This window comes from Chiloscyllium plagiosum, unplaced genomic scaffold, assembly GCF_037043375.1.
Source record: "Chiloscyllium plagiosum isolate Xiang-an unplaced genomic scaffold, Cpla_swu_hap1 HiC_scaffold_14, whole genome shotgun sequence".
NCBI classification, from domain to species: Eukaryota; Metazoa; Chordata; class Chondrichthyes; order Orectolobiformes; family Hemiscylliidae; genus Chiloscyllium; species Chiloscyllium plagiosum.
The window spans coordinates 35,925,414-35,950,148 of NW_028270152.1; the positions used below are offsets into that span (position 1 = coordinate 35,925,414).

The 24,735-nt window shown below is 41.3% G+C and overlaps 1 protein-coding gene across 3 annotated transcripts in view; it reads right to left on the minus strand.

Moving 5' to 3' along the window:
• actr8 (actin related protein 8) overlaps positions 1 to 19,796 on the minus strand; it is a 31,394-nt gene extending 11,598 nt beyond the window's left edge. For 2 of the 3 annotated variants that reach the window (XM_043708084.2, XM_043708083.2), the window contains exons 1-8: positions 19,547 to 19,796; positions 14,445 to 14,615; positions 13,422 to 13,532; positions 12,946 to 13,050; positions 11,274 to 11,447; positions 9,825 to 9,918; positions 8,435 to 8,567; positions 227 to 380 (exon numbers count right to left, since the gene is read on the minus strand). In XM_043708084.2, the coding sequence (XP_043564019.2) occupies positions 227 to 380; positions 8,435 to 8,567; positions 9,825 to 9,918; positions 11,274 to 11,447; positions 12,946 to 13,050; positions 13,422 to 13,532; positions 14,445 to 14,615; positions 19,547 to 19,660 (1,056 nt within the window). In that variant the 5' untranslated portion in view covers positions 19,661 to 19,796. Of the gene's footprint in view, positions 1 to 226; positions 381 to 8,434; positions 8,568 to 9,824; positions 9,919 to 11,273; positions 11,448 to 12,945; positions 13,051 to 13,421; positions 13,533 to 14,444; positions 14,616 to 19,385; positions 19,508 to 19,546 lie in introns of those variants that run through there. The other variant, XM_087994298.1, reaches the window with a different exon arrangement.
• Between the last annotated feature and the right edge of the window lie 4,939 nt (positions 19,797 to 24,735).

Below are 24,735 nucleotides of genomic sequence, written 5' to 3' on the forward strand. Positions count from 1 at the left end.
GAGCACTGACTGAGTCAACCACATTGCTATAGGTCTGGAGTCACATATAGGCTAGGTAAGGGTGGCAAATTTCTTTCCCTAGAGGCACAATTGAATCAACTGCATCTGCCTTTTTCCAAAATATATTTTAAAACATGAAAAATTGAAATTACAAGATCCAGAATTGTGAATTCACTTATTTTCCTGCAGCTTTACAATTCAAACTTTTATCAGAAAAATGTTTGACCTGGTCTAGATGACAGAATGTCTCTTTAAGCTGCTGAAGAAGCAGACAGTCCATTCGATTAAATAGGTGACAATCTCTATAAGGGAAACCAGACCGCTGCATAAGCCAGAAGAAACACCTGGTCACATCAGATCCTCCATAGGCTAAACGCAATCTGTATGGCATAGATAAATCAGTTGTCAGAATACAAATTACTGGTGGTACAGCACTAAATGAAAATGTAGAGTTCTAAACAGACAAATACTGGAAAAAAAAGTACATTTATCAAGAATTATGCATATAGATAAACTCAAATTGCAATTTCCCTTCATTCAAACCATCAGCAACTGAACATCAGCCACTGCACACCAAAGAATTCTTTCACTGAACACAATCACCCAGTCACTTCTCTTTTTCTAAATCCTCTCCATCACTTTGAACTGACTTTTGCCACTCCTCTATTAACTCCTATTTTTGCATGGTATCTATTTTTGTCTGAAGTTACCGTCTAGGAGAAAGTGAGGACTGCAGATGCTGGAGATCAGAGCTGAAACCGTGTTGCTGGAGGACCTGCTACGCTTTTCCAGCAACACATTTTCAGCGCTGAAGATACCCTCTGTAAAGCATATGGCACTTTTCTATGTTAAAAGCACGAAGTAATATTATGGACGAAGCCACAGGATTCCAAAACAAAATGGATCACATCAAAGTTCAGCAGCCCTACCACGTCCAGTTTTGAATACGTCAGGGATGGAAATAAATTATGCAGTGGGTGACTCGCTCGTATCGGTCCAATTTAGATAAGCAATTATGCCACACAAACACTGAGTTATTGACTGGTTTATTCATGAGCTCACGGGGAGAGGCAAGTCAACCAAACGGTCACAAGTTACTTTGGCGAGTTACAGGGAGTTGTGTGAGAGCACAGTGGCCCAGTGGTTAGCACTGCTGCCTCACAGCACCAGGGTTTCTGGTTCAATTTCAGCCTTGGGTGACTGTCTGTGTGGAGTTTGCACATTCTCCCTGTGTCTGCGTGGGTTTCCTCCGGGTGCTCCGGTTTCGTCCCACAGTCCAAAGATGTGGAGGTCAGGTGAATTAGCCATGCTACGTTGCCCATAGTATTAGGTTCATTAGTCAGAGGGAAATGGGTCTGGGTGGGTGACTCTTCAGAGGGTCGATGTGAAGGGCCTGTTTCCACACTGTAGGGAATCTAACCTAATGATTATATAGGTTACAATCGTTTAACAATTAGCAAACTGTTAATTGCAGGATAATCAGCAAGCTGAAGAGATGCGAGAGAGGAGCAAAGGACTTCTGGGAAGGTTAGTCTAACTGTTTAAAAACCTTACTTCAGGTGTTGAAGCCTCCATTTGCCGAGAGGTGCAAGGGAGGAGCGAAGGACTTCTGGTAAGTCATATATTTGTGTGGTTGTGTTACCTGAAACACTGCTCAGGTAGTGTCTCCCACCCATCCTCCTCCTCTAACCAAAAAAAAGGTTCTGTGCGCCAGATTGGTAAGGTAACGAGTTTACATTTTATTCCTTATTTTTCAACAGTCTCTTTGGGAATTTCGAATAGTGGGAATGGAGATTAGGGCAGTTGAATGTTCCTCCTGCAGAATGTGGGAGGTAAGGGTCACCACTAGTGTCCCTGCTGACTACATCTGCGGGAAGAGCACCCAACTCCAGCTCCTCGAAAACCGCGTCAGGGAACTGGAGCTAGAGCTGGATGAACTTCGGATCATTCGGGAGGCAGAGGGGGTTATTAAGAGGAGTTACAGGGAGGTAGTCACTCCTCAGGTACAAGAAAAAGGCAGATGGGTGACAGTCAGATGATGGAAAGGGAACCGGCAGGCAGTGCAGGGATCCCCTGTGGCCATTCCCCTCAACAATGTATACCGTTTTGGATAATGTTGGCGGGGGAACGACTTACCAGGGGAAAGAAGTGGGGCACAGAGTCTGTCCCTGCTGCTTAGAAGAGAAGGGGAAAGAGGAGCAGAGCAGTAGACATTGGGGACTCCATAGTTAGGGGGACAGATAGGAGGTTCTGTGGGGACGAGAGAGACTCACAGTTGGTGTGTTGCCTCCCAGGTGCCAGGGTTCATGATGTCTCGAATCATGTTTTTGGGATCCTCAAGGGGAGGGGGAACAGCCCCAAGTCGTGGTTCACATAGGCACCAATGACACAGGTAGGAAGAGAGATGGGGATTTAAGGCAGAAATTCAGAGAGCTAGGATGGAAGCTTAGAGCTAGGACGAACAGAATTGTTGTCTCTGGTTTGTTGCCTGTGCCACGTGCTATTGAAGCGAGGAATAGGGAGAGAGAGAGGAGTTGAACACGTGGCTACAGGGATGATGCAGGAGGGAGGGTTTTGGATTCTTGGATAATTGGGGCTTTTTCTGGGGTAGGTGGGACCTCTACAAGCAGGATAGTCTTCATCTGAACCAAAGGGGTACCAATATCCTGGCTGGGGGGGGGGGGGGGGGGGGGGGGAATTCACTAAGGTGGGTTTAAACTAATTCAGCAGGGGGATGGGAACCAAAATTGTAGTTCGAGTATAGAAAAGGCTGAGAGTAGGGAGGTCCGAAATCAAGTTTCAGGGACGCAAGATGGCACCAGCAAGCAAGAAGTTGGTTTGAAATGTGTCTACTTCAACGCCAGGACTTCTGGTAAGTCATATATTTGTGTGGTAGTGTTACCTGAAACATTGCTCGGGTAGCTCCAGGAGCATCTGGAATAAGGTGGGTGAACTTGCAGCATGGGTTGATACCTGGGCCTTCGATGTTGTAGAGAAAATGAGGTCTGCAGATGCTGGAGATCAGAGATGGAAATGTGTTGCTGGAGAAGCGCAGCAGGTCAGGCAGCATCTAGGGATGCTATTCTCCTGTTCCCTAGATGCTGCCTGACCTGCTGCGCTTCTCCAGCAACACATTTCCACCTTCGATGTTGTAGCCATTTCAGAGACATGGATAGAGCAGGGACAGGAATGGTTGTTGCAGATTCCAGGATTTAGATGTTTCAGTAAGAACAGAGAAGATGGTAAAAGAGGGGGAGGGTGGCATTGTTGATCAAGGACAGTATTACAGTTGCAGAAAGGATGTTTGGGGACTCGTCAACTGAGGTAGTATTGGCTGAGGTTAGAAACAGGAAAGGAGAGGTCACCCTGTTGGGAGTTTTCTATAGGTCTCCGAATAGTTCTAGAGATGTAGAGGAAAGGATAGCAAAGATGATTCTTGATAGGAGTGAGAGAGACAGGATAGTTGTCATGGGGGATTTCAACTTTCCAAATCTATAGAGTACTATAGATGGTCAGTTTTTGTCCAGTGTGTGCAGGAGAGCTTCCTGACACAGTATGTAGGCAGGCCAACAAGGGGCGAAGCCACATTAGATTTGGTACTGGGTAATGAGCCCGGCCAGGTGTTAGACTTGGAAGTAGGTGAGCACTTTGGTGATAGCACTCACAATTCTGTTATGTTTACTTTAGTGATAGAAAGGGATAGGTGTATACCACTGGGCAAGAGTTACAGCTGGGGGAAAGGCAATTACGATGCGATTAAGCAAGATTTAGGAAGCATAGGATGGGGGAGGAAACTGCAGGGGATGGGCACATTAGAAATGTGGAGCTTATTCAAGGAAAAGCTCCTGTGTGTCCTAGATAAGTATGTACCTGTCAGGCAGGGAGGAAGCTGTAGAGCGCGGGAGCTGTGGTTTACAAAGGAAGTGGAGTCTCTGGTCAAGAGGAAGAAGAAGGCTTATGTTAGGGTGAGATGCGAAAGCTCAGTTAGGGCGCATGAGGGTTACAAGGTAGCCAGGAAAGACCTAAAGAGAGAGCTCAGAAGAGCCAGGAGGAGACATGAGAAGTTGTTGGCAGATAGGATCAGGGTAAACCCTAAGGCTTTCTATAGGTGTTTAAGGAATAAAAGAATGACGAGATTAAGATTAGGGCCAATCAAGGATAGTAGTGGGAAGTTGTGTGTGGAGTCAGAGGAGATAGGGGAAGCACTAAATGAATATTTTTCGACAGTATTCACTCTAGAAAACGACAATGTTGTCAAGGAGAATACTGAGATACAGGCTACTAGACTAGGTGGGATTGAAGTTCACAAGGAACAGGTATTAGAAATCCTGCAGAGTGTGAAACTAGATAAGTCCCCTGGGCCAGATAGGATTTAGAGCTGAAAATGTGTTGCTGGAAAAGCGCAGCAGGTCAGGCAGCATCCAAGGAATAGGAGAATCGACGTTTCGGGCATAAGCCCAGATGGGATTTATCCTAGGATCCTCTGGGAAGCCAGGGAGGAGATTGCTAAGCCTTTGGCATTGATCTTTAAATCGTCATTGTCTACAGGAATAGTGCCAGAAGACTGGAGGATAGCAAATGTGATTCCCCTGTTCAAGAAGGGGAGTAGAGACAACCCAGGTAATTATAGACCAGTGAGCCTTACTTCAGTTGTTGGTAAAGTGTTGGAAAAGGTTAAAAGGGATAGGATTTATAATCATCTCAAAAAGAATAATTTGATTAGGGATAGTCAGCACGATTTTGTGAAGGGTAGGTCGTGGCTCACAAACCTTTGAGAAGGTGACCAAATAGGTTGATGTGGTGTATATGGATTTCAGCAAGACATTCGATAAGGTTCCCCACAGTAGGCTATTGTACAAAATGCAGAGGAATGGGATTGTGGGAGATATAGCAGTTTGGATCAGTAATTGGCTTGCTGAAAGAAGACAGAGGGTGGTGGTTGATGGAAAATGTTCATCCTGGAGTCCAGTTACTAGTGGTGTACTGCAAGGGTCGGTGTTGGGTCCACTGCTGTTCGTCATTTTTATAAATGACCTGGATGAGGGCGTAGAAGGGTGGGTTAGTAAATTTGCAGACAACACTAAGGTCGGTGGAGTTGTGGATAGTGACGAAGGATGTTGTAGGTTACAGAGAGACATAGATGAGCTGCAGAGCTGGGCTGAGAGGTGGCAAATGGAGACTAATGCGGACAAGTGTGAGGTGATTCACTTTGGTCGGAATAACCGGAATGCAAAGTACTGGGCTAATGGTAAGATTCTTGGTAGTGTAGATAGATCCTTGAAAGTTGCCACCCAGGTTGACAGGGTTGTTAAGAAGGCTAAAAGTGTTTTAGCTTTTATTAATAGAGGGATCGAATTCCGGAACCATGAGGTTATGCTGCAGCTGTACAAACTCTGGTGCAGCCGCACTTGGAGTATTGTGTACAGTTCTGGTCACTGCATTATAAGAAGGATGTGGAAGCTTTGAAAAGGGTGCAGAGGAGATTTACTAGGATGTTGCCTGGTATGGAGGGAAGGTCTTACGAGGAAAGGCTGAGGGCCTTGAGGCTGTTCTCCTAAGAGAGAAGAAGGTTTAGAGAGACTTAATAGAGACATATAAGATAATCAGAAGGTTAGATAGGGTGGACAGGGAGAGCCTTTTTCCAAGTATGGTGACGGTGAGCACGAGGGGGCAAAGCTTTAAATTGAGGGGTGATAGATATAGGACAGATGTTAGAGGTAGTTTCTTTACTCAGAGTAGAAAGGGTATGGAATGCTTTGCCTGCAACAGTAGTAGATTCTCCAACTTTAAGTACATTTAAGTCGGCATTGGACAAGCATACGGACATACATGGAATAGTGTAGGTTAGATGGGCTTCAGATTGGTATGACAGGTCGGCGCAACATCGAGGGCCGAAGGGGGCCTGCACTGCACTTCTATGTTTCAAGCTAGGCACCTTGCCCAGTCACTAGCTTCAGTCACGTAGTGTCTGGACAGTGTTGGTCAGTAGCTGCTAAGCAGGTATTAGTATACAATAAGTCCTTGCAAAGAGAAGAGTAGTCCCCTGCAAGGAAATAATTTCTTTATCAGATATCAGTACAGCTGCAAGGCCAACTGTCTTCGCTGAGCATGGGAAACACAAGCTTTAACAAGCAGGCACTAAGATGAGATTCAAAATGGTTTCCAGGTTTTTAATATGTGACAAAATGGATGGCCCGAACCTAACAATTCTCCCACACAATAGTAGTAAGCAACTCAACTAAGCTCCATTAGTCTGCACTCTATCAATAATGGGGGAGCACAGCATGTCAGTGCAAACATTTGGAACCATCTTCAGCCCAACATGTCGACTGGGTGATCCGTCTCCACCTCCTTCTGAGGTTGACAGCAAGACAGATGCCAGTTCATTTTAAAGGAAGTCTTCACTGAAGCAAAGAAAGCAAAAAAGCGGATGAGTTTAGGGAAAGAATTCTTATTTACAAATGCTGATCGTAAAGCAAAAGGAGTTGTAATGAGGATCTGATTCACTCCACGTGACATCAAGGGTGGGTTGAAGGTACTAGATACAACAAGAACAATGGACCATCAACACTCTAGCAGTAATACTGAAGACGTGCTCCTGAATTAGTTGCAAATCTACTCAAGCGGTTTCAGCACAGCTCCATCCAACTCTGACCAGAATATAAATATTGTAGTTAAAACAGGTCAGAAGCTGGGAATTCTGAACCAAGTAAACACATCATAGTTTCCAAAATGCAAAATTACCAAAAGCAAATAGGAATTTGATAGAATATCCTCAACTTACTTGGATGAGTGCAGCTCTAATGCTGAAGCAGCTCGATACCATGCAGGATAAAGCAACCCACTAAACATTCACTCCTCCCACCACCAGTGCACAGTGGCAGCACTGCATATTATCTATAAGATGTAATACAGCCAAGGCACTTTCAACAGGTTCTTTCAAGTACACAACCTCTTTCTTTCAGAAAGGCAAAGGCAGCAGAAGCCTGGGAATACCACAATGTGCAAGTTCACTTTGAGGTATACATGATCCTGGCTTGGAAATACATAATTACTTCCTCATTGTTACTGCTTTAAAATTCTGCAACTCCCTCTCTAATAGCACTGTGGGTACGCCTACACAATATGAGTGCAGCAATTCAAGAAGGCAGCTCATTCCCTTCTTCTCATGGGTAATTAAGAATAGACAATAAATACTTGCTACCGATGCTGACAGCCTGTGGAAAATTAAAAGTACATTTACAAAAATATGCTTCTGAAAACTACAGAACAAAAGTGGTAATAATTTGCAGAACACTGAAAGACACATGCTCAAAGAAGAGATGTCAATGTGGACTTAAATCCTGGTCGTGTTCACTTTTTTCCTCCACTTTTGTACTGTCTGCCTTTGTAGCAAGGTCAGAATAATCCTGTCATGGAAACTCGCAATGAGTTAATAGACTCCGGTATTTCGCCTCAAATGTGCAAAATGAGATTGGTAAATGTGACCTCAACTAAGCCCAAATTAACTGCCCACTTTTCACTAAAATGTGAATAAGTCTCCCAGGTAACTGTCCAACAATTTTGCTTGTATGTAACCTGTTGCATGTTTTAAAACAAGGTTTTCTTTTGGCATCACGGCAGCACCGGAGCATTACTATTTATCAACCATCATTATTCTGCTGATAACTAATACTAATATATTACTGATGTTGTGATCGAAAACAAGTCAGTGAGTCCCAGAAGCGAGTTGCGGCCGGAATCCAGAGCAGAAGCAGATGCAGACCGAGCACAGGCCAACCTGGAAGTCAGCGCATGGAGGCAGCAAGGCCTTGTGTTCTGAAGCCCTGTGGGCATCGATTCAGTGAAAAGGACTATAATTTGAGTACTTCTAAAAATTTTTTATTCGTATTCTGGACTTTGAATAATTTGAGTACTTTTGAAAATGGTGTATTCCAATGTTAGACTTTTGCTTACTTTCTCAATTCTGTAACAAATACTTAGAAGTATCTGTACCCTGAACCTAAGATGGTGCCAAACAGGCGACATTACAAACTTTTCACTGCACTCTATTCTATTCTAAGTCCGTTAGAAAACCATTTAACTATACAAAGCATTAGTTCATTTTGAAGTTAAAAATCACACAACACCAGGTTAGAGTCCAATTTCATTTTGAAGGTAGCATACATTAAAAAGTTCATACATGAGATCAAAATGAGTTCAGCTGTACACCAAATAAATGAAACCTGAAATATCGGAATTGCAGATATTTTCTTTCTACCATTAGTGCCTGTGACAAAAGCTCTATGCCCAGGTTAAAACTCTTATGAACTTCTTTGTCCTCAGATATGATGCATAACAAGTTGGGGTATTCTTCTGGTAACGCTAATCCAAACCCAATTACTTCAGAATCAAAAGTTTCTAATCCATCATTAAAAGTAGAACATTGACTGACCTGGTATTACGATGTGATACTCCATCTTCTACACAACATACACTAGTCTTCTGTTCTCCCACATCTACAACACAGGCACTACTTAAACCACTTCCAAATGTGGCACAGATGGATTCCTGATGAACAACAACACCTAGAAAATATTTTTAAAAAGGCAAAGATTAACTAATACTGACCAAACATATATGATAACAGAAATAGTTTTAAGGTAGAATTCTGCTAATTCTCAATTAGTTGAACATATTTTAACTAAATTATAAATGAGCAGTTCTTAAACTATAATAAACCTAACAGAAAAATTATTCTAGACTTATAAAATATCATAAATGCAAAATTAAACAGGAGGTAAAGTAAAAGTTTTCAATGCTGAGGAGGTGTCTCTACCTCAGAGGGATGCAAATTTTTCACACTGACTATATGTAGTGATGTGATAGACTGTAGTTTCTCAGGGAATCAGGGATAAGGCAAGCGGACAGGAAAGTGGAATAGAAGCCCAATATCACTTATAGTCATACAAAACGGCAGAGGTGGCTTGGCAGGCTATAAAATGACACTTGATCTTGTTTCTTACCTTTTCAAAATTTACCCTTTGTTTTTCTCACAGAAATGATTTATACTTGGTTGCTGAACATTTTAATATATACATAAGAACATAATAATTAGGAGCAGGAGTAGGCCATCTGGACCCTTCAAGCCTGCTCTGGCCATTCTATAAGATCATGGCTGATATTTTCATGGACTCAGCTCCACTTACCCGTGCTCTCACTATATCCCTTAATTCCTTTATTGTTCAAAAAATCTATCTTAGCTTTGAAAACGTTTACTGAAGTAGCGTCAACTACTTCAGTGGGCAAGGAATTCCACAGATTTAAAACCCTCTGCGTGAAGAAGTTCCTTCCCAATTCAATCCTAAATCTGCTCTCTCTAATGTTGAGGCTCTGTTCTCTTGTCCTAGTTTCACCTGCCAGTGGAAACATCCTCTCTACTTCTACCTTAACTATTCCCTTAATAATTTCATATGTTTCTATAAGAGCCCGCTCAGTCTTCTGAATTCCAATGGAATACAATCCCAGACTACTCAGTCTCTCCTCATAAGCCAAACCCCTCAAATCCAGAATCAACCTGGTGAACCTCCTCTGCACCCGCTCTAGTGCCAGTTAGCAGACCAAAATTGCATGCAGTACTCCAGGTGTGGCCTCACCAGCATCCTGAACAGCTGCAACATAACCTCCCTGCTTTTAAACTCAATCTCTTTAGCAATGAAGAATAAAATTCCATTTGCCTTCCTAATTACTTGGTGTACCTGCAGACCAACCCTGTGATTCATGCATATATTAAAAATAAATGTATGCACCTTGATCACTGGCAATAACATACTATGTATGCTTACCTGAGAATCCTATATTGTTCAAAAGTAGGTTTATCAATTCTTTAACATGTTGTCTGTTGTAGATATCTGGGATTAGCACAATACACCTGTAATACTTGTGGAATTAAAACATAGCAATTAATACTACATTTTAAAAAAATCTTAAAAGTGAAATGCAAACAAGACGTGCTTTAATACAATTTTTGCACATTAAAATTCTTGCATGGACTGCAACATTGTTTCACAATACCATGAATACTCCTATGTCAGGTTCTACCTATTAATAGTAAAATATATTTTAAACATTTAAGCAATATTTTGCTCCCAAGTACTTTCCATGGGCTTGATGGCATAATAAAGACTCACTTCAGCACAGTATTAAAGAAATTCTGCAATTTTCCCTGTTCCTTCTTTAAAACTTGGTGTTCCAAATATGGAAATACATTAGATGTTACAGTATTTTATTAAAAACTCCAGCAAATTCACCTTCAGTGTGCTAGATGCACACTTATTCATATTGGAATGATCATTTAATCAAGAAAACCTGATTTGCTGAGAAACTGGCCTTGGAACCAATTTTCAGTAACTCACAGTCCAGGTTTTTAGGACATGTCAATACCTCCTAAAGGATGATGGAAATCAAGATGAAATAGGTCTTGAGGTTTGATTAAGTGGAATAGATTTTTTAAAAAAGGCAAGAGGAAACAGGAAATTAAAATTCAATTGAAATGTAACTAGTCTATAGTGGAAGCACAATGGATTTGCAGCAAAGTACGTACACAATTTTCCACTATGCCTAATCTGTTTTCCACTGATGTTTACAGAACATTAATTTAAACTCTTCAGGAGAATAATTTCCTAGTCCCCACTGTTGCTTTTACATAGTTAGAAATTAAAAATTTTGGCAATAATTTGCAAGTCAATTAAAATAAAAACTGATGTGGTACAAAATTGCTTGCTGATTTTCTATGAATATACATCATGTTGCTGCCACAGACCAATTCCACATTAAATCAGATATTTTTAATCCAAATTAAGTTTCCATAGGCAATATTAACATTATTCCTAGAAATTATATTCGTATCATCACAGTGTATTACTACCTTTAAATTGCTGAAAATTTAAATATTGCAAATGAAGAAGGAAAACCAGTATCAAATGTTCCTAATACAGGGAACAATACAAAGTATAAAATTTGCAAAAAAGAATTCTAACATTGTTTTCATTCAACTTCTCATTAAAAATGATAATGTTTGTTAAAGGGAATTAATTGTCTAAGTGAATTAAAGAGAGTTATAAAACAAAAGCAATAAAGTCCAATCTACATGGTTTCCTAATTTCAATAAATTATTAATAATAAAAAATTTACACCAAAACATAATTGATAGCAAAATGGTCAATAATTTTAATACTTCTTAATAAAATAAATTCTAAGAGTTTAACTGTTTTCATTAAGAAGCCAATGTTAACCTTTAAATCTTTACGAGGTATTTCAAGGAACTTCTGAATGGCGTATGTCCAAATAGTTTCCAGATCAGCCAGTACTGCAGTGAGAGAGCCTCCAGGTCCTTCGTGAAGGTTAAACTGGCCTCTGCGAATTGGCCAATGTAAATTGTAGCAGTCTGATGGGTTTACATACAATGCCTTTTGGAAGAGAATAAATTGATATATTGGATTGTATAATTTCAGTTTCTATTTCGATACAAAATTATTGTTTTATTTATTACTGAATTAACACAAAAACAAAACACACTATATTCTAAAAATATTGGAACAGACCAACTTGGTACAAAAGGTTTTCCTATGCTGCAATATATATAAAGAGGAGATTGTTGTGGTTGGAGATCAATCATCTCAACCCGAAATCATCACTGTGGGAGTTCCTCAGGGCAGTGTCCTAGGCCTAGTCATCTTCAGATGTTTCAGACTTTCTCTCCAGCATAAGAAAGGAATGCTTACTAATGACTGCACACATTGAGCTTCATTCACAACTCCTTAAACAACAGCAGTCCTTGTGCATATGCAGCAAGACCTGGACAACATCCAGGCTTGAGGTGATGAGTGGCGAGGAACATTTGCACCACACAAATGTTCCACAATGAGAGAATGTAACCACCAATTCTTGACGTTCATTAATATTACCACTGTTGAAGCCCCAACTATCAATATCCTGTGGATTACCATCAACCAGAAACTGTACTGGTCCAATCATATAAATTGTGTAACTGCAAGAACAGGTCAGAAGCTGGGAATTCTGCAATGACTAACCCATTTCCTGACTCCCCAATGCCTGTCCATCAGTTATACCCCATTGGTCAGGAGTGTGATGGAATATTCTCCTCTGATCTGTGGGATCCAACAACAAATACTTAAGAAATCTGACAGGATATTGGACAGAGCAGCTACCTCTTCAACACTCCCTCCTTTCACTACTGATGCACAATTGCATCAACAACTACAGTACAGTAGCCTCACCAAGGTTTCTTTAACAGCAACTTCCATATCTGCTGCCACTACCATCCTGAAGGAGAAGAGAGCAGATGTATATAAATATCATAATCTGCAAGATCCCCTCTAATGCACACATCATTCTAACTTGGAAATATCTCACTGTTTTCTCATTGGAGCAAAATGCTCAAATACCCTTCCTAATTGCATTGTTGGTGTACGTGCAGCAAATAGACTGCAGTAGTTGAAGAATACAGCTCACCACCATCTTCTATGGCAAGTGACATCATATACTATGAATGAATAAAAAGAAATTTGACCTTGTGTGTCTTCAAATTAAGGATAACTGATCTTTTATGTTCGATTGAGTGGGCAGATACAGTTTTGGTTTATTAGCTTAATCGATACAACAGTGCACCCTTAAAACTCTACTGAAGAGTGAACTTAAATTATGCCCTCAAATCTTTGAATGGGACTTCAACTCTTAACCTTTTGACACATAGGCAAGATTGCTACCATTGAATGAAGTCTAAAACTTGTCCAAGTCACAATTTATTTGAGAAGTTTCAGGACTTTCCGACATCACATTTCACAGCTGACAGAAGTTACTTAGTAATTACACAGCTTAATAACCACAGTCAGAAGTTTCATTGTTGGTGAAGTTTATATAAAGATTTAAAACAAAATGCTCTACCTCTTCTCCTACAAGAAACTCAGGTTGATGTGACGTGTTTGTCCATTTGACCCCTGAATTGGTGTCCAAGACTGCTGGCCTCATCTGTTTGTTATATGCCCTCACCTGAAAAATACATAAAACGTTATAATGTGTCATCCACTATTCAAAGTTCTCAAATACTTACATATGTTATATTCATATTGGGGAAACATACACCCTGCCACGCACTACCATTTTTTAAAGCATTTTGCATTTCAAATTTTTCGGTGCAATAAAATTTAATGTAAACTCTCTGGAAATTCTCAAACTATAAAGAGTTTAGCAATATGATCTGAAACAATCGATCATACCTTACTATAATTACCGAAGTAATACCCCAATAAGGAATACAGGTATTCACCAAGTTTATTTTAGAAAGCAAGTTACCCACCACTTCCCAAGTGTAAGATTAATACTGTAATAAAATCTTACCCCAGAAAACTGCAGTATTGTACCTGATCTGGAGGAGCTGGTATTCGCCTCGCACCATTTGACATCTTTTTGGACCATATAGCTTGATCCACCATTTTAAGGCCATTCTGTCTTTGCTCGTTACTTTCTGGTTTCTTTAAAGAAAAACAAATTTCATTGACATATTAATTTCCAACTTTAGATTAGCATTGCATTAGCAATTAAGTTAGTTATTACATAAACACACATTTCTCCAATGAACAAAACTGATGAAATTTGTCTTCTCAGAGATAGGATATTTGGGCCTAGAACTTGCAGTTTGGCAAAATGGCCAGTGTTCCTCTGAAACTGAAAGCAACTTGGGAAACAACATGTGAGGTAAAAACAGAATTTGAGAAGGTGCAGTCAGTGATTCAACACTTCTCCAAGTGGTACACTGCTAATGTTGCCCACAGTTTAGCCAAGAGTAAATATGTATGTTGACAGAATTTTTTCTTTTATGCTATTAATCTCATTTCAAAACCTCTTGGAAAATTACAACACATTGACAGAGGTGTAACTGAATTTTTGACAGCATACTAAGTTCGTAAGCATGCTAAAAATTTCTTTGGCTCTTGAAAATTAATTTATTATTTGCAGGATATTAAATCTTTAAACTATGATTTGAAAATACAGTTTGTGATTTTAGCGTCTAACCTCATCTCAAATGTATGCCCAGTCATCAGTTCCACTCACTGAAATTTAATTGAAAGTATAATTAGTGCATTTTACTGCTTAGCTTGCTATCTGTGGGAGTAGTTAAATATGGTTGCTTATTTACCTGGCTTGATAATGTCACACCAGGCAATCCCTGTTCCCTGTTTTCCGTTGGGAAAGGGAAAGATTACAAAATCATTGTAGGCAATTTTCTTCAAGAATAGCACCAAGTGCTGTTATTTTGCAGCTGACACCAAAACTAGGGCCAATGATTTCTCACCATGATTATCTCCAATATGAATGTCAACAGGTTAAAAGGTTTAGCGGAGATACTTTGGAAAAAAGGCAACCACACAGCAAAGCAAACTTACATTGAGACCATCCCTATGTAGCCATGGATCCTCATAGTGAGGCTGTCCTTGTTGTTTATGTCTTCGGGCAATAATATGAGGTACACAAACAGGAAGTGTATCTGCAGCTCGTCCAATCCTTAGAGTAGATGAACCAGGATGAATAACCACAATGAAGTTACTCTGAATTGGCTTCAAAAGAAAATATTAAAAGGTTTAGTTTGGATCCAATTTTTAGAATGTACACAAGAAAAATCAAGGATTGAAAATGTAACTAAAATTTAGTCATCTTCTGTCCAATCCTTGTTGGTTACTGATTCTAAACATTTTGAAATCCTTGGGTAATATTTTCTCCAATATTTTTAACTCACTTTCATTAATTTAATTTCAAATCTCTAATCATATTTTTTGGCTTTAATAAGATGTCCATTGTCCTAATTAAGGATGTTGCCTACTCAGTGTCAGGTTAATTTCTGACGGAGGTCTTCATGTGCCTGAATAGGCCAGTTTTCAATTCGCAGATTTTTGGGGATATGGGGCAGCATGGCCCACAAGGAAGTGAGATTTGCTTCTTTTTCTTTCTTTCTCTGCTACCACTCATTTATGAAAGGTGTTTGGGCTCAGCATGTTGCAGCTTCATGAGCAAGTTGGTGCCGTTTCGAATGATTGGTAGCGAACTCCTCCCAGTTTTAAACAGGATCTTGACCAGATGGGCCAATGGGCAGAGAAGTGGAAGATGGAGTTTAATTCAGATAAATGCGAGGTGCTGCATTTTGGGAAAGCAAATCTTAGCAGGACTTATACACTTAATGGTAAGGTCCTAGGGAGTGTTGCTGAACAAAGAGACCTTGGAGTGCAGATTCATAGCTCCTTGAAAGTGGAGTCGCAGGTAGATAGGATAGTGAAGAAGGCATTTGGTATGCTTTCGTTTATTGGTCAGAGTATTGAGTACAGGAGTTGGGAGGTCATGTTGCAGTTGTTCAGGACATTGGTTAGGCTACTGTTGTAATACTGCGTGCAATTCTGGTCTCCTTCCTATCGGAAAGATGTTGTGAAACTTGAAAGGGTTCAGAAAAGATTTACAAGAATGTTGCCAGGTTGGAGGATTTGAGCTATAGGGAGAGGCTGAACAGGCTGGGGCTGTTTCCTCTGGAGTGTTGGAGGCTGAGGGGTGACCTTATAGAGGTTTACAAAATTATGAGGGGCATGGATAGGGTAAATAGACAAAGTCTTTTCCCTGGGGTCAGGGAGTCCAGAACTAGAGGGCATAGGTTTAGGGTGAGAGGGGAAAGATATAAAAGGGACCTTCGGGGCAACCTTTTCACACAGAGGATGGTATGTGTATGGAATGAGCTGCCAAAGGAAGTGGTGGAGGCTGGTACAATTGCAACATTTAAGAGGCATTTGGATGGGTATATGAATAGGAAGGGCTTGGAGGGATATGGGCCAGGTGCTGGCAGGTGGGACTAGATTGGGTTGGGATATCTGGTTGGCATGGACGGGTTGGACCAAAGGGTCCGTTTCCATGCTGTACATCTGTATGACTCTATGACTTCAAGGAGAATGGCTGGTACCATTTTTGTTCTCCGCTCCTGGAAAGCTGGCCATTTGAACGTTGAGAAAACGGGACTTGAAGAGTCCCCTGTTCAAAGGCAAATATAAAATGATTAATTAAGTACACATACCTTAGCTACTTTCCTTCTAAATTGTCCAGCTCAATTTAAAACAATTGGGTAACTTGCACATTTTGTCGATGGTGATACTTAAAGGTTATTCCTCAGTCATAATTCATCACATATACACTTGAAGACTAGGTATGTCATTTGACTATACATCCTCTCTAATATATATGGTTTCTAAGTTTCCTTCAACATAGCTCAGCATGAAAATTGTTAGCTGACAATTTCCCTATCCAGCTATTCTGAGAATGAAGCAGATAAAAACCCAGCATCACATGCAACAATCATATTTATGAACAGGTTAATTATGAAAATATCCACAAACAACAAGCATTACCAAAATGTTCAACCATCTGCCCTGACCTTTGATGCCACCATTAGACAATGCCTTGAAAGTAGTTAAGTGATTAGGATCTTGTTTAATTCTGACATTGTGACATTAAAAAAGGCAGAAGTTGGATCCTCTGGAATAATGGCTCACCTCCTGATCTCAAAGCTTTTCCACCACCTGTTAGACTCAACTTATGAATATGACTCAATAAATGTTACTCACCAATTACTACTACTCAGATGGAACAGTGAGGGCAGCTCAGCGGTTAGCACTGCTGACTCACAACCCCAGGTTCAATTCCACCCAGGTGACTGATCTGGGTGAAGGAATAGGGGGCATTCTGGTTAAGTTTGCCGATGATAAGAAGACGTTAAGCGGACAGACAGGTAGTACTGAGGAGTAGGGAGGCTGCAGAAAGATTTAGACAGTTTAGGAGAGTGGTCTAGGAAATGGCTGATGAAATTCAACGCGAGCAAGTGCGAGGTCTTGCACTTTGGAAAAATGAATACAGGCATAGACTATTTTTTAAACGTGAGAAAATTCAAAAAGCCAAAGTACAAAGGGATCTGGGAGTGCTAGTCCAGGATTCTCTAAAAGTTAATTTGCAGGTTGAGTTTGTGATTAAGAAAGCAAATATAATGTTGTCATTGATCTCAAGAGGGTTGGGATGTAAAAGCAGTGACGTCCTACTATAAAGCTCTAGTTTGGCCCCATTTAGAATACTGTGTCCAATTTTGGGCCCCACACCTCCAGAAGGACATACTGGCATTGGAGTGCGTTCAGCGGAGACTCACATGGATGATCCCTGGAATGGTAGGCCTAATATATGATGATCGGCTGAGGATCCTGGGATTGTATTCATTATAGTTTGGAAGGTTGAGGGGAGATCTAACAGAAACTTACAAGATAATGCATGTCTTAGAAAGACTGGACGCTGGGAAGTTGTTTCCATTAGGCAGGGAGATTAGGATCCATGGGCATAGCTTTAAAATTAGAGGGGGTCAATTTAGAATGGAAATGAGGAGACATTTCTTCAGCCAGAGAGTGGTGGGCCTGTGGAATTCATTGCCACGGAGTGCAGTGGAGGCCGGTACATTGGGTGTCTTCAAGGCAGAGATTGATAAATTCTTGATCTTGCAAGGAATTAAGGGCCAAGGGAAGAGTGCTGGTAAGTGGAATTGAAACACCAATCGCCATGATTAAATGGCAGAGTGGACTCGATGGGCTGAATGGCCTTGCTTCCACTTCTATGTCTTATGATAGTGTAGACTGTTTGTGTGGGTGCTTCGGTTTCCTCTCACAGTTAGGTAAAGTGGATTGGCCATGCTAAATTGCCCATAGAGTCCAGGGATATGCTGCTAAGTGGATTAGCCATGGGAAATGCAGGATTATAGGGATAGGGTCAGGAGGGTCAGTGTGGACTCGATGGGCTGAATGGCCTGCTTCCACACTGTAGGGATTGTATTTGTAAGTGCAATTAGCCATGTTACTTGAGCTCAGTACCATTCAGATTATAGCAGTCTATTTGACTGCCACTGGATGCATTATCAATTCCCTAAACCACAGCTCACTAACTGTACTGAAAACAACCAATGCTGGAGATCACAGCGGGGCAGACACAATCCGTTGAGAGACAGCAGGCTAATGTTTCGAGTCCAGATGACTTCATCAGAGCTGAAGTACACATCAGTTCTAATAAAAGTGTCATCTATACTTGAAATGTTAGCTTGCTCTCTCTCATGGATGCTGTCTGACCCACTGTGATCTCCAGCATTTGTTGTTTTCAGTACAGATTCCAGCATCTGCAGTAATTTGCTCATTAATTGTAGTCCATCACCCTCCATCAGAAGGATGTTATAAAACATGGAAGGGTTCAGAAAAGATTTACGAGGATGTTGCCAGGATTAAAGAGTTTGAGCTAAAGGGTGAGGCTGAATAGGCTGGGACTATTTTCCATGGAGTGTCGGAGGCCGAGGTGTGACTTGAAAGAGGGGCATGGATAGGATAAATAGGCTAGATCTTTTCTCCGGGGGGAGTCAAAAACAAGAGGACATAGGTTTAAAGTGAGAGGGGAAAATATAAAAGGCACTTAAGGGGCAACTTTTTCACACAAAGTGTGGTGTGTGTTTGGAATGAGCTGTCAGAGCAAGTAGTGGAGGCTGGTACAATTGCCCGTAGTGTTAGGTGAAGGGGTAAATGTAGGGGAATGGGTCTGGGTGCGTTTCTCTTTGGCGGGTCGGTGTGGACTTATTGGGCTGAAGGGCCTGTTTCCACACTGTAAGTAATCTAAATCTAAAACATTTAAAAGCCATCTGGATGGGTATATGAATAGCAAGGGTTTAAAGGGATATGGGACAAATGCTGGCAAATGGGACTAGGTTAATTTAAGATATCTGGTCGGCATGGACAAGTTAGACTGAAGGGTCTGTTTGACTGCTGTACATTTCTATGATTCTATCACCAGTCAAGAGATCAATCTAATCTTAATGTCACCTCTCCACCTGCAGTCTATCACCAATTAAGGTCAAGCTCTGTGACAGGGTCACCCTAACTTCCAAGTCTGATGCAATCAACATTCAACACTCATTATTTCTTGTGATGAATCAAGATCCCAGAATTGCTTTACCCTTAACACACTCTCTACAGCAGCTGTAATTCAACAAAGTAGCACCAGCTTCTCAAAGCAGGTAAGACAAGCCATAAATGAAGTCTTAACGTTCTTCAAATACTACATAAAATAAAAGTATTGAGATTTAATTTCTCAACAGGAATAACTTATCTTTACTGTAACACTACTCGCGTCTGTATGTTCTGTCAACATATTTTGTTTGAATTTAATCGTTTCCCCTCTAATGCACCTCACAATATATTGCTGCACTATTTGAGGAACCAAATGTTGACAGTTTGCGTAAGAGATGTATAACAACTTTACCCAATGCTGCTAAAACTCACCCAGGAAGGCTGCCAGCGGTGAGGCCCAGGCCCAGGCTCAAGCCGCGGCCTTCAGTCCAGGCCCAGGCCGGCTGTGAGGACACAAAGCCAGTCAGCGCCGTGACTCAATGCCGCTCGATGCTCGCTCTCGGCCTGGGGACACGATTCCGGCTCGCACTCACCTCGAGGACAGATTCCGGGATGGCAGCGGGGACTATCGGACGCTTCACACCGCGCTGTTCCTTTTCTTTTTCCTTCTCTTTCTCTTTACCGTTGTCCTGTTCCACTTGGGTCATTTTTACCGGCTCCCTACCCGACACCGAGTCACAATTTCAAACCCGCGTCAGCGCTCCCCCTGTGTCTGCAGATCCTGTCTCAGTGTAGATCCTGTCAGTGACCTCTCAGATCTTGTCTCAGTGTAGATGCTGGATCCAAGTCAGCGCTCCCCCTGTGTCTGCAGATCTTGTCTCAGTGTAGATCCTGTCAGTGACCTTCAGATCTTGTCTCAGTGTAGTTGTTGGATCCAGTCAGCGCTCCCCCTATGTCTGCAGATCCTGTCTCAGTGTAGATCCTGTCAGTGACCTTCAGATCTTGTCTCAGTGTAGATGCTGGATCCAAGTCAGCGCTCCCCGTGTCTGCAGATCTTGTCTCAGTATAGATCCTGTCAGTGACCTTTCAGATCTTGTCTCAGTGTAGATGCTGGATCCAGTCAGCGAACTCACTGTGTCTGCAGATCCTGTCTCAATGTAGATGCTGGATCCAGTCAGCGATCTCCCTGTGTCTGCAGATCCTGTCTCAATGTAGATGCTGGATCCAGTCAGCAATCTCCCTGTGTCTGCAGATCCTGTCTCAGTGTCGATGCTAGATTCTCAGTCATCTTGCCATGTCGGCAGATCCTGTCTCAGTGCTGACCCCTGTGCCTACAAATTCTCTCTCAAAACACATCCTAGGTCCTGTGGCAGTGTCCCCCACCCTCAGTGTCTGCAAAACCTGTCTGTGTTGATCCCTGTATTTGCAGATCATCTCTGTGCTCCCTCTTGTATCTACAGGTCCTCTCCCTTAATGCTCCCTACTCCATATCTGTAGATCTTAGATTCTGTTAGTGGTCTCTCTGTTCGCATGTTTCTGACATGTACATAGTGGGTACTCATGTGACTCTGCCAACGTTGTCGATCTCATACACTGCAGGCAAGGATGACCCGAGGCATGGTACATCGGCGAGACCAAGCAGTGCTTCCAAATAAACTTGTTGGACTATAACCTGGTTTTGTGTGATTTTTAACTTTGTAACCCTATTTAGCTTCTCTTCTTTACTGGCATATAATCAACAACCCCTTTGTTTGCCGACTTCTCTGGGCTCCATATCCACCAGTTCACTTATTTCTTTACAGTGTCTCCACCATCAGCATAAATACCTCTTCCCAGCTGTTTCTAGTTTTGGAGGGTCACTGAACTTGAAACATGGTCTCTTTTCTCTCCACAGATGCTGCTGGATCTGCTGAGATTTTTCCAGTGATTTGTCTTTCGTAGAATAAAATCCTTACAATGTAGAAACGGGCCCTTTGGCCCAACAAATCCACACTGACCTGCTGAAGAGTAACCCATCCAGACTCAGACTCATTCCGCTACATATAATGCCTGACTAATGCATCAAACATACACATCCTTGAACACTGGACAAGTTACCATGGCCAATTCACCTAACCTGCACAGACATAGGGAGTATATGCAAACTCTACATGGACAGTCACCTGAGACTAGAATCAAACCCGGGTCCCTGGCACTGTGAGGCAGCAGTGCTAACCCCTAACCTTATCTCGTCTTTGTTTTGTAACTTTGTAGACTTAGATGGTGTAAAGGTCTTTCCTGGATTTTCTCCTCTTCTGTTGCCCTTAGTCAGTGGCTTTTTGATGATTTCCTTTGCACCCTTCTTGGAGGTTTGCTATCTTTTCTTTTCATCAGCTATAGTACTTATCAATTTCAAACATAGAATCCTTTGTGTCTGTAAGGTGTGATAAGCATACATTATATTGATTTAGATATTCCAATGGCCAAAGGATCATTAAAGCAGAGTGGCCTGGAGAATCCCTGGTACAACTGACTCTGAGAATTGTCCAGGAAATTACATTTTTGGATGGCCAATTCCCCTAAAAGTCCTATAAAGTTGGAGAATTTAGAGGCTTCTGACTCACTTAAATTCAATAATTACCCAAGAAAAATTGGGAGGATTGAAAACCCAGTATAAATCCTGGAATACTATTAAATCTCTCCCCCAGCTCATGGGCACGTCCCGCTCCAACATCTCTTGGTATGGGTGGCAGCTGTCACAAGTGAGCCACTGCTCAGGGACTGGGCCCTCTGTCAGCTGGGTTTTAGGTGGCTGTGAAAGGAGATGGCTCAGGATTCAGGGGTTACCAAACTCAAGGACGTGTTAAATGGAAGAGGAGAGGACTGGATGACATCAGAAAAACTAGCCAATAGGGCATCCATCAGTGTGCAGACTGTGGCCAAAGCTATCCATTGCCTGATTAACATGGTAATCAGGCCTGAGAATACACAGACTATTAAGACAGCTCAACTGTGTAATATACGTCCAGGTAAAATTCTGTCCATCCAGAATTCAACTTGAGCCCTGGAGATTGAACCCTTCTTTGGACCTCTGGATCCCACAATTTGAGCAGGCTTGAGATGATTCAAGACAGCAGAGGAATTTCCTGTACGTTCTGCTCAGCACTCTCTCTACTTTATCCTTCTCTGCTAGTACCCTACATTCTGGCAGCTAGTGGAAAGCTCTCTGTAATGAGTTCCTCCATCTTTTCTTTGGATACTTGGGTCTCATATTTAATTAGAATGTCTTCACTTGCAGCCCCCCATCAGTTATTTAAAAGGGGCTGCCTTTAAACTTTTGGCTGCACTTCAGCTTTATGCTCCTGATCTACAGGCACACCATGCAGAAAGGGGGGGGGGGGGGCGGGGAAACGACAGATAAGAGAATAGCGAGCCTGCTCCTGGGCACAGGCAAGGTGGCCATCAACAGTTCCAGACAGCTGTTTGTGAATGGTTCATGGCACCTGACTGTCCACCTGCATTCTGAGGTTAAGTCTGTGCTTAGAGCAGGAGCATGAGGGTTTCAGTGGCATGGTAAAGGCCATCCATGCTAGTTGTACTTCACAGGGGTTGGGGTACATCATCATTCCCAAAAATGACATTTTAAATTAAAGTTTGCTGAGTTTGGTTTTTGCTACAGTGCCCCATTGATGTGGGCTGTCTAACCCACTTGTTTAAGAGTATGTGAAGCAATATTCCCACTCCCATGGTGCACATGGAGCAGTGTTCAATCACTCTGGATGGAAGACAAGGACTTCCCTAGTATAATACAATCTCAATGAAAGATCACAGCATTCAAACAAAGGACTTGTTAATTTGGCCAGAATTGGTCAATCGAACAATAAAAGGGCTTTTGCCCCAATGGTCTTGTAGTTCAAGCTTTTAAACATATTCTTAGTGTTTAAAAAAACCCTGAATGGCTTCACTAAGGTATATTTTCAAGGTGAATGCCTGAAATTTTTACTTTTAAAATAAAACTTAAACAAGTTAGACAGACCTAGTGGGGCACTGTAACGAAAACAAAGATAAACAGAATCTTATATAACTGCAATGGAAACTTATTAAAATTAAATCAGTGTTGTTAGTAGGGGTGATAACGCATCCCAGCCCCTGTGGTGCCCAAAAGTTCCTAAAAACCTCTGTGGTAGACACCACATGCTCTGTTTAAATAGGCCCCCAAACGCATAAGTGATGTGAGACAGTCAGATACTAAATTTTTGCTTTTTACCTTGAAAACAACAATGTAATACAGACCAACAATTAAGCCTCATCATGCTAAATTACAATCTCAAATTTTAATATATCCATATTCTGTCCATTGATTAGTGAAAATTGCACCAAACCAAATAAGAATAAAGAACAGGCTAAATAGAGTCCAATTTATTTACGTTTAAAATAAAAAACAAAAACTTGGACTTACATTGTGCCACTAATATTAAAAGACATTCTTGGCTCTTCAAAGATGCAATTTGATCTTGGCATCCATCAGAAATGAGATGGAGTTTAAGCCAGTCCTTAAGACCAGGACTGAAATGAGGAAATTCACAGATAGCAGTAAACATAATTGAGGCAAAGAAGTAAAAGAAATAAGACGTTTGAGAGTATTGTTGAGCTGGATGTGATAGAGCAAGGATCAGGAAGACATCAAATACAGGGACAAAAACTATAAATTTGGAAGCAGATGTTGGATAAACACATTTTGCAAGAGGTTCGTAGTGGGTAAAGGTTATCCACTAGGCTAGGAAAACATCAAAATAGTTGAATTTACAGGAACCGGCAACAGTTGTGCACATATAGAGGGATGGGTGTTACTTGGGAGGAAAGGAGGGGTTAACAGTGGACTTTTTGTCAAATGATTGAATCAATAATTGACATTAGTATTTTTGTACAACTGTTCTATCATATTAAAAGTGAGCAACTGATGCATTGAGTAAAAACAGATTGAGTTGTTAAAGATGATCTGATTTGGAACTTGCGTGGTCAGTGGCAAATCCACCTGTCTCAAGAAAACTAAATTTGAGAGCACATTTCTCTTATACTGCTTGGCTACCTGAGGCTGCACCTACACAGAACATGTGCTGAGGCTATGAACTGAAGCATTTAGCCATGTTCATCATCTTTTCCCCCAATATCTGATCAATACTTTTTTTACTTTGAACTGCTGTAGCAGTATCGCACTGGTATCTTTTACTACTGTATGTGGTGTCTTGGTAACTGCTTCCTAATCTCTGGGAATTTATCAAATTTTGGAAACATGGAAGAATCTATGAATCTTGCCTCATTGAATGAGCAATGTTCCCTCTGGCTAAAATTCTAAAGCAAAGCACACTGCTGACATTTTAAATTGGAATATTTTAAATGAAAAAATTTTTGCAGCAATCTTTCTGAGGAGAGTTTGAATCATGAAGCACAGCTGGAGTAAATAGGGCATCAATGCACCAAAATTGATTCAGCTTGAGAAGTAGCTAGCAGGAGACTGAACTTTGTGACAAGGCTATGGATTTTGGGTCAGGCCAACAGACAATAGCCTCAGTCCTCCCAAAGTTTAACTCAAGAAAATTATTGTTTATCCAGAAGCTCGGGGAGGGATGAGAGAGTGAGACAGCAAGAGAGAACACACTAGGTATTATAATATTTGTATAATCTGATCCAATGTTGGCATATGATTCTGATAAAGAATGGCTAATAGATTCAAAAGAGGGTGATAATAATAGATAGTTGTGTCTTTGCTGATATGTGGGGGTATAGAGACTCCAATGATCAT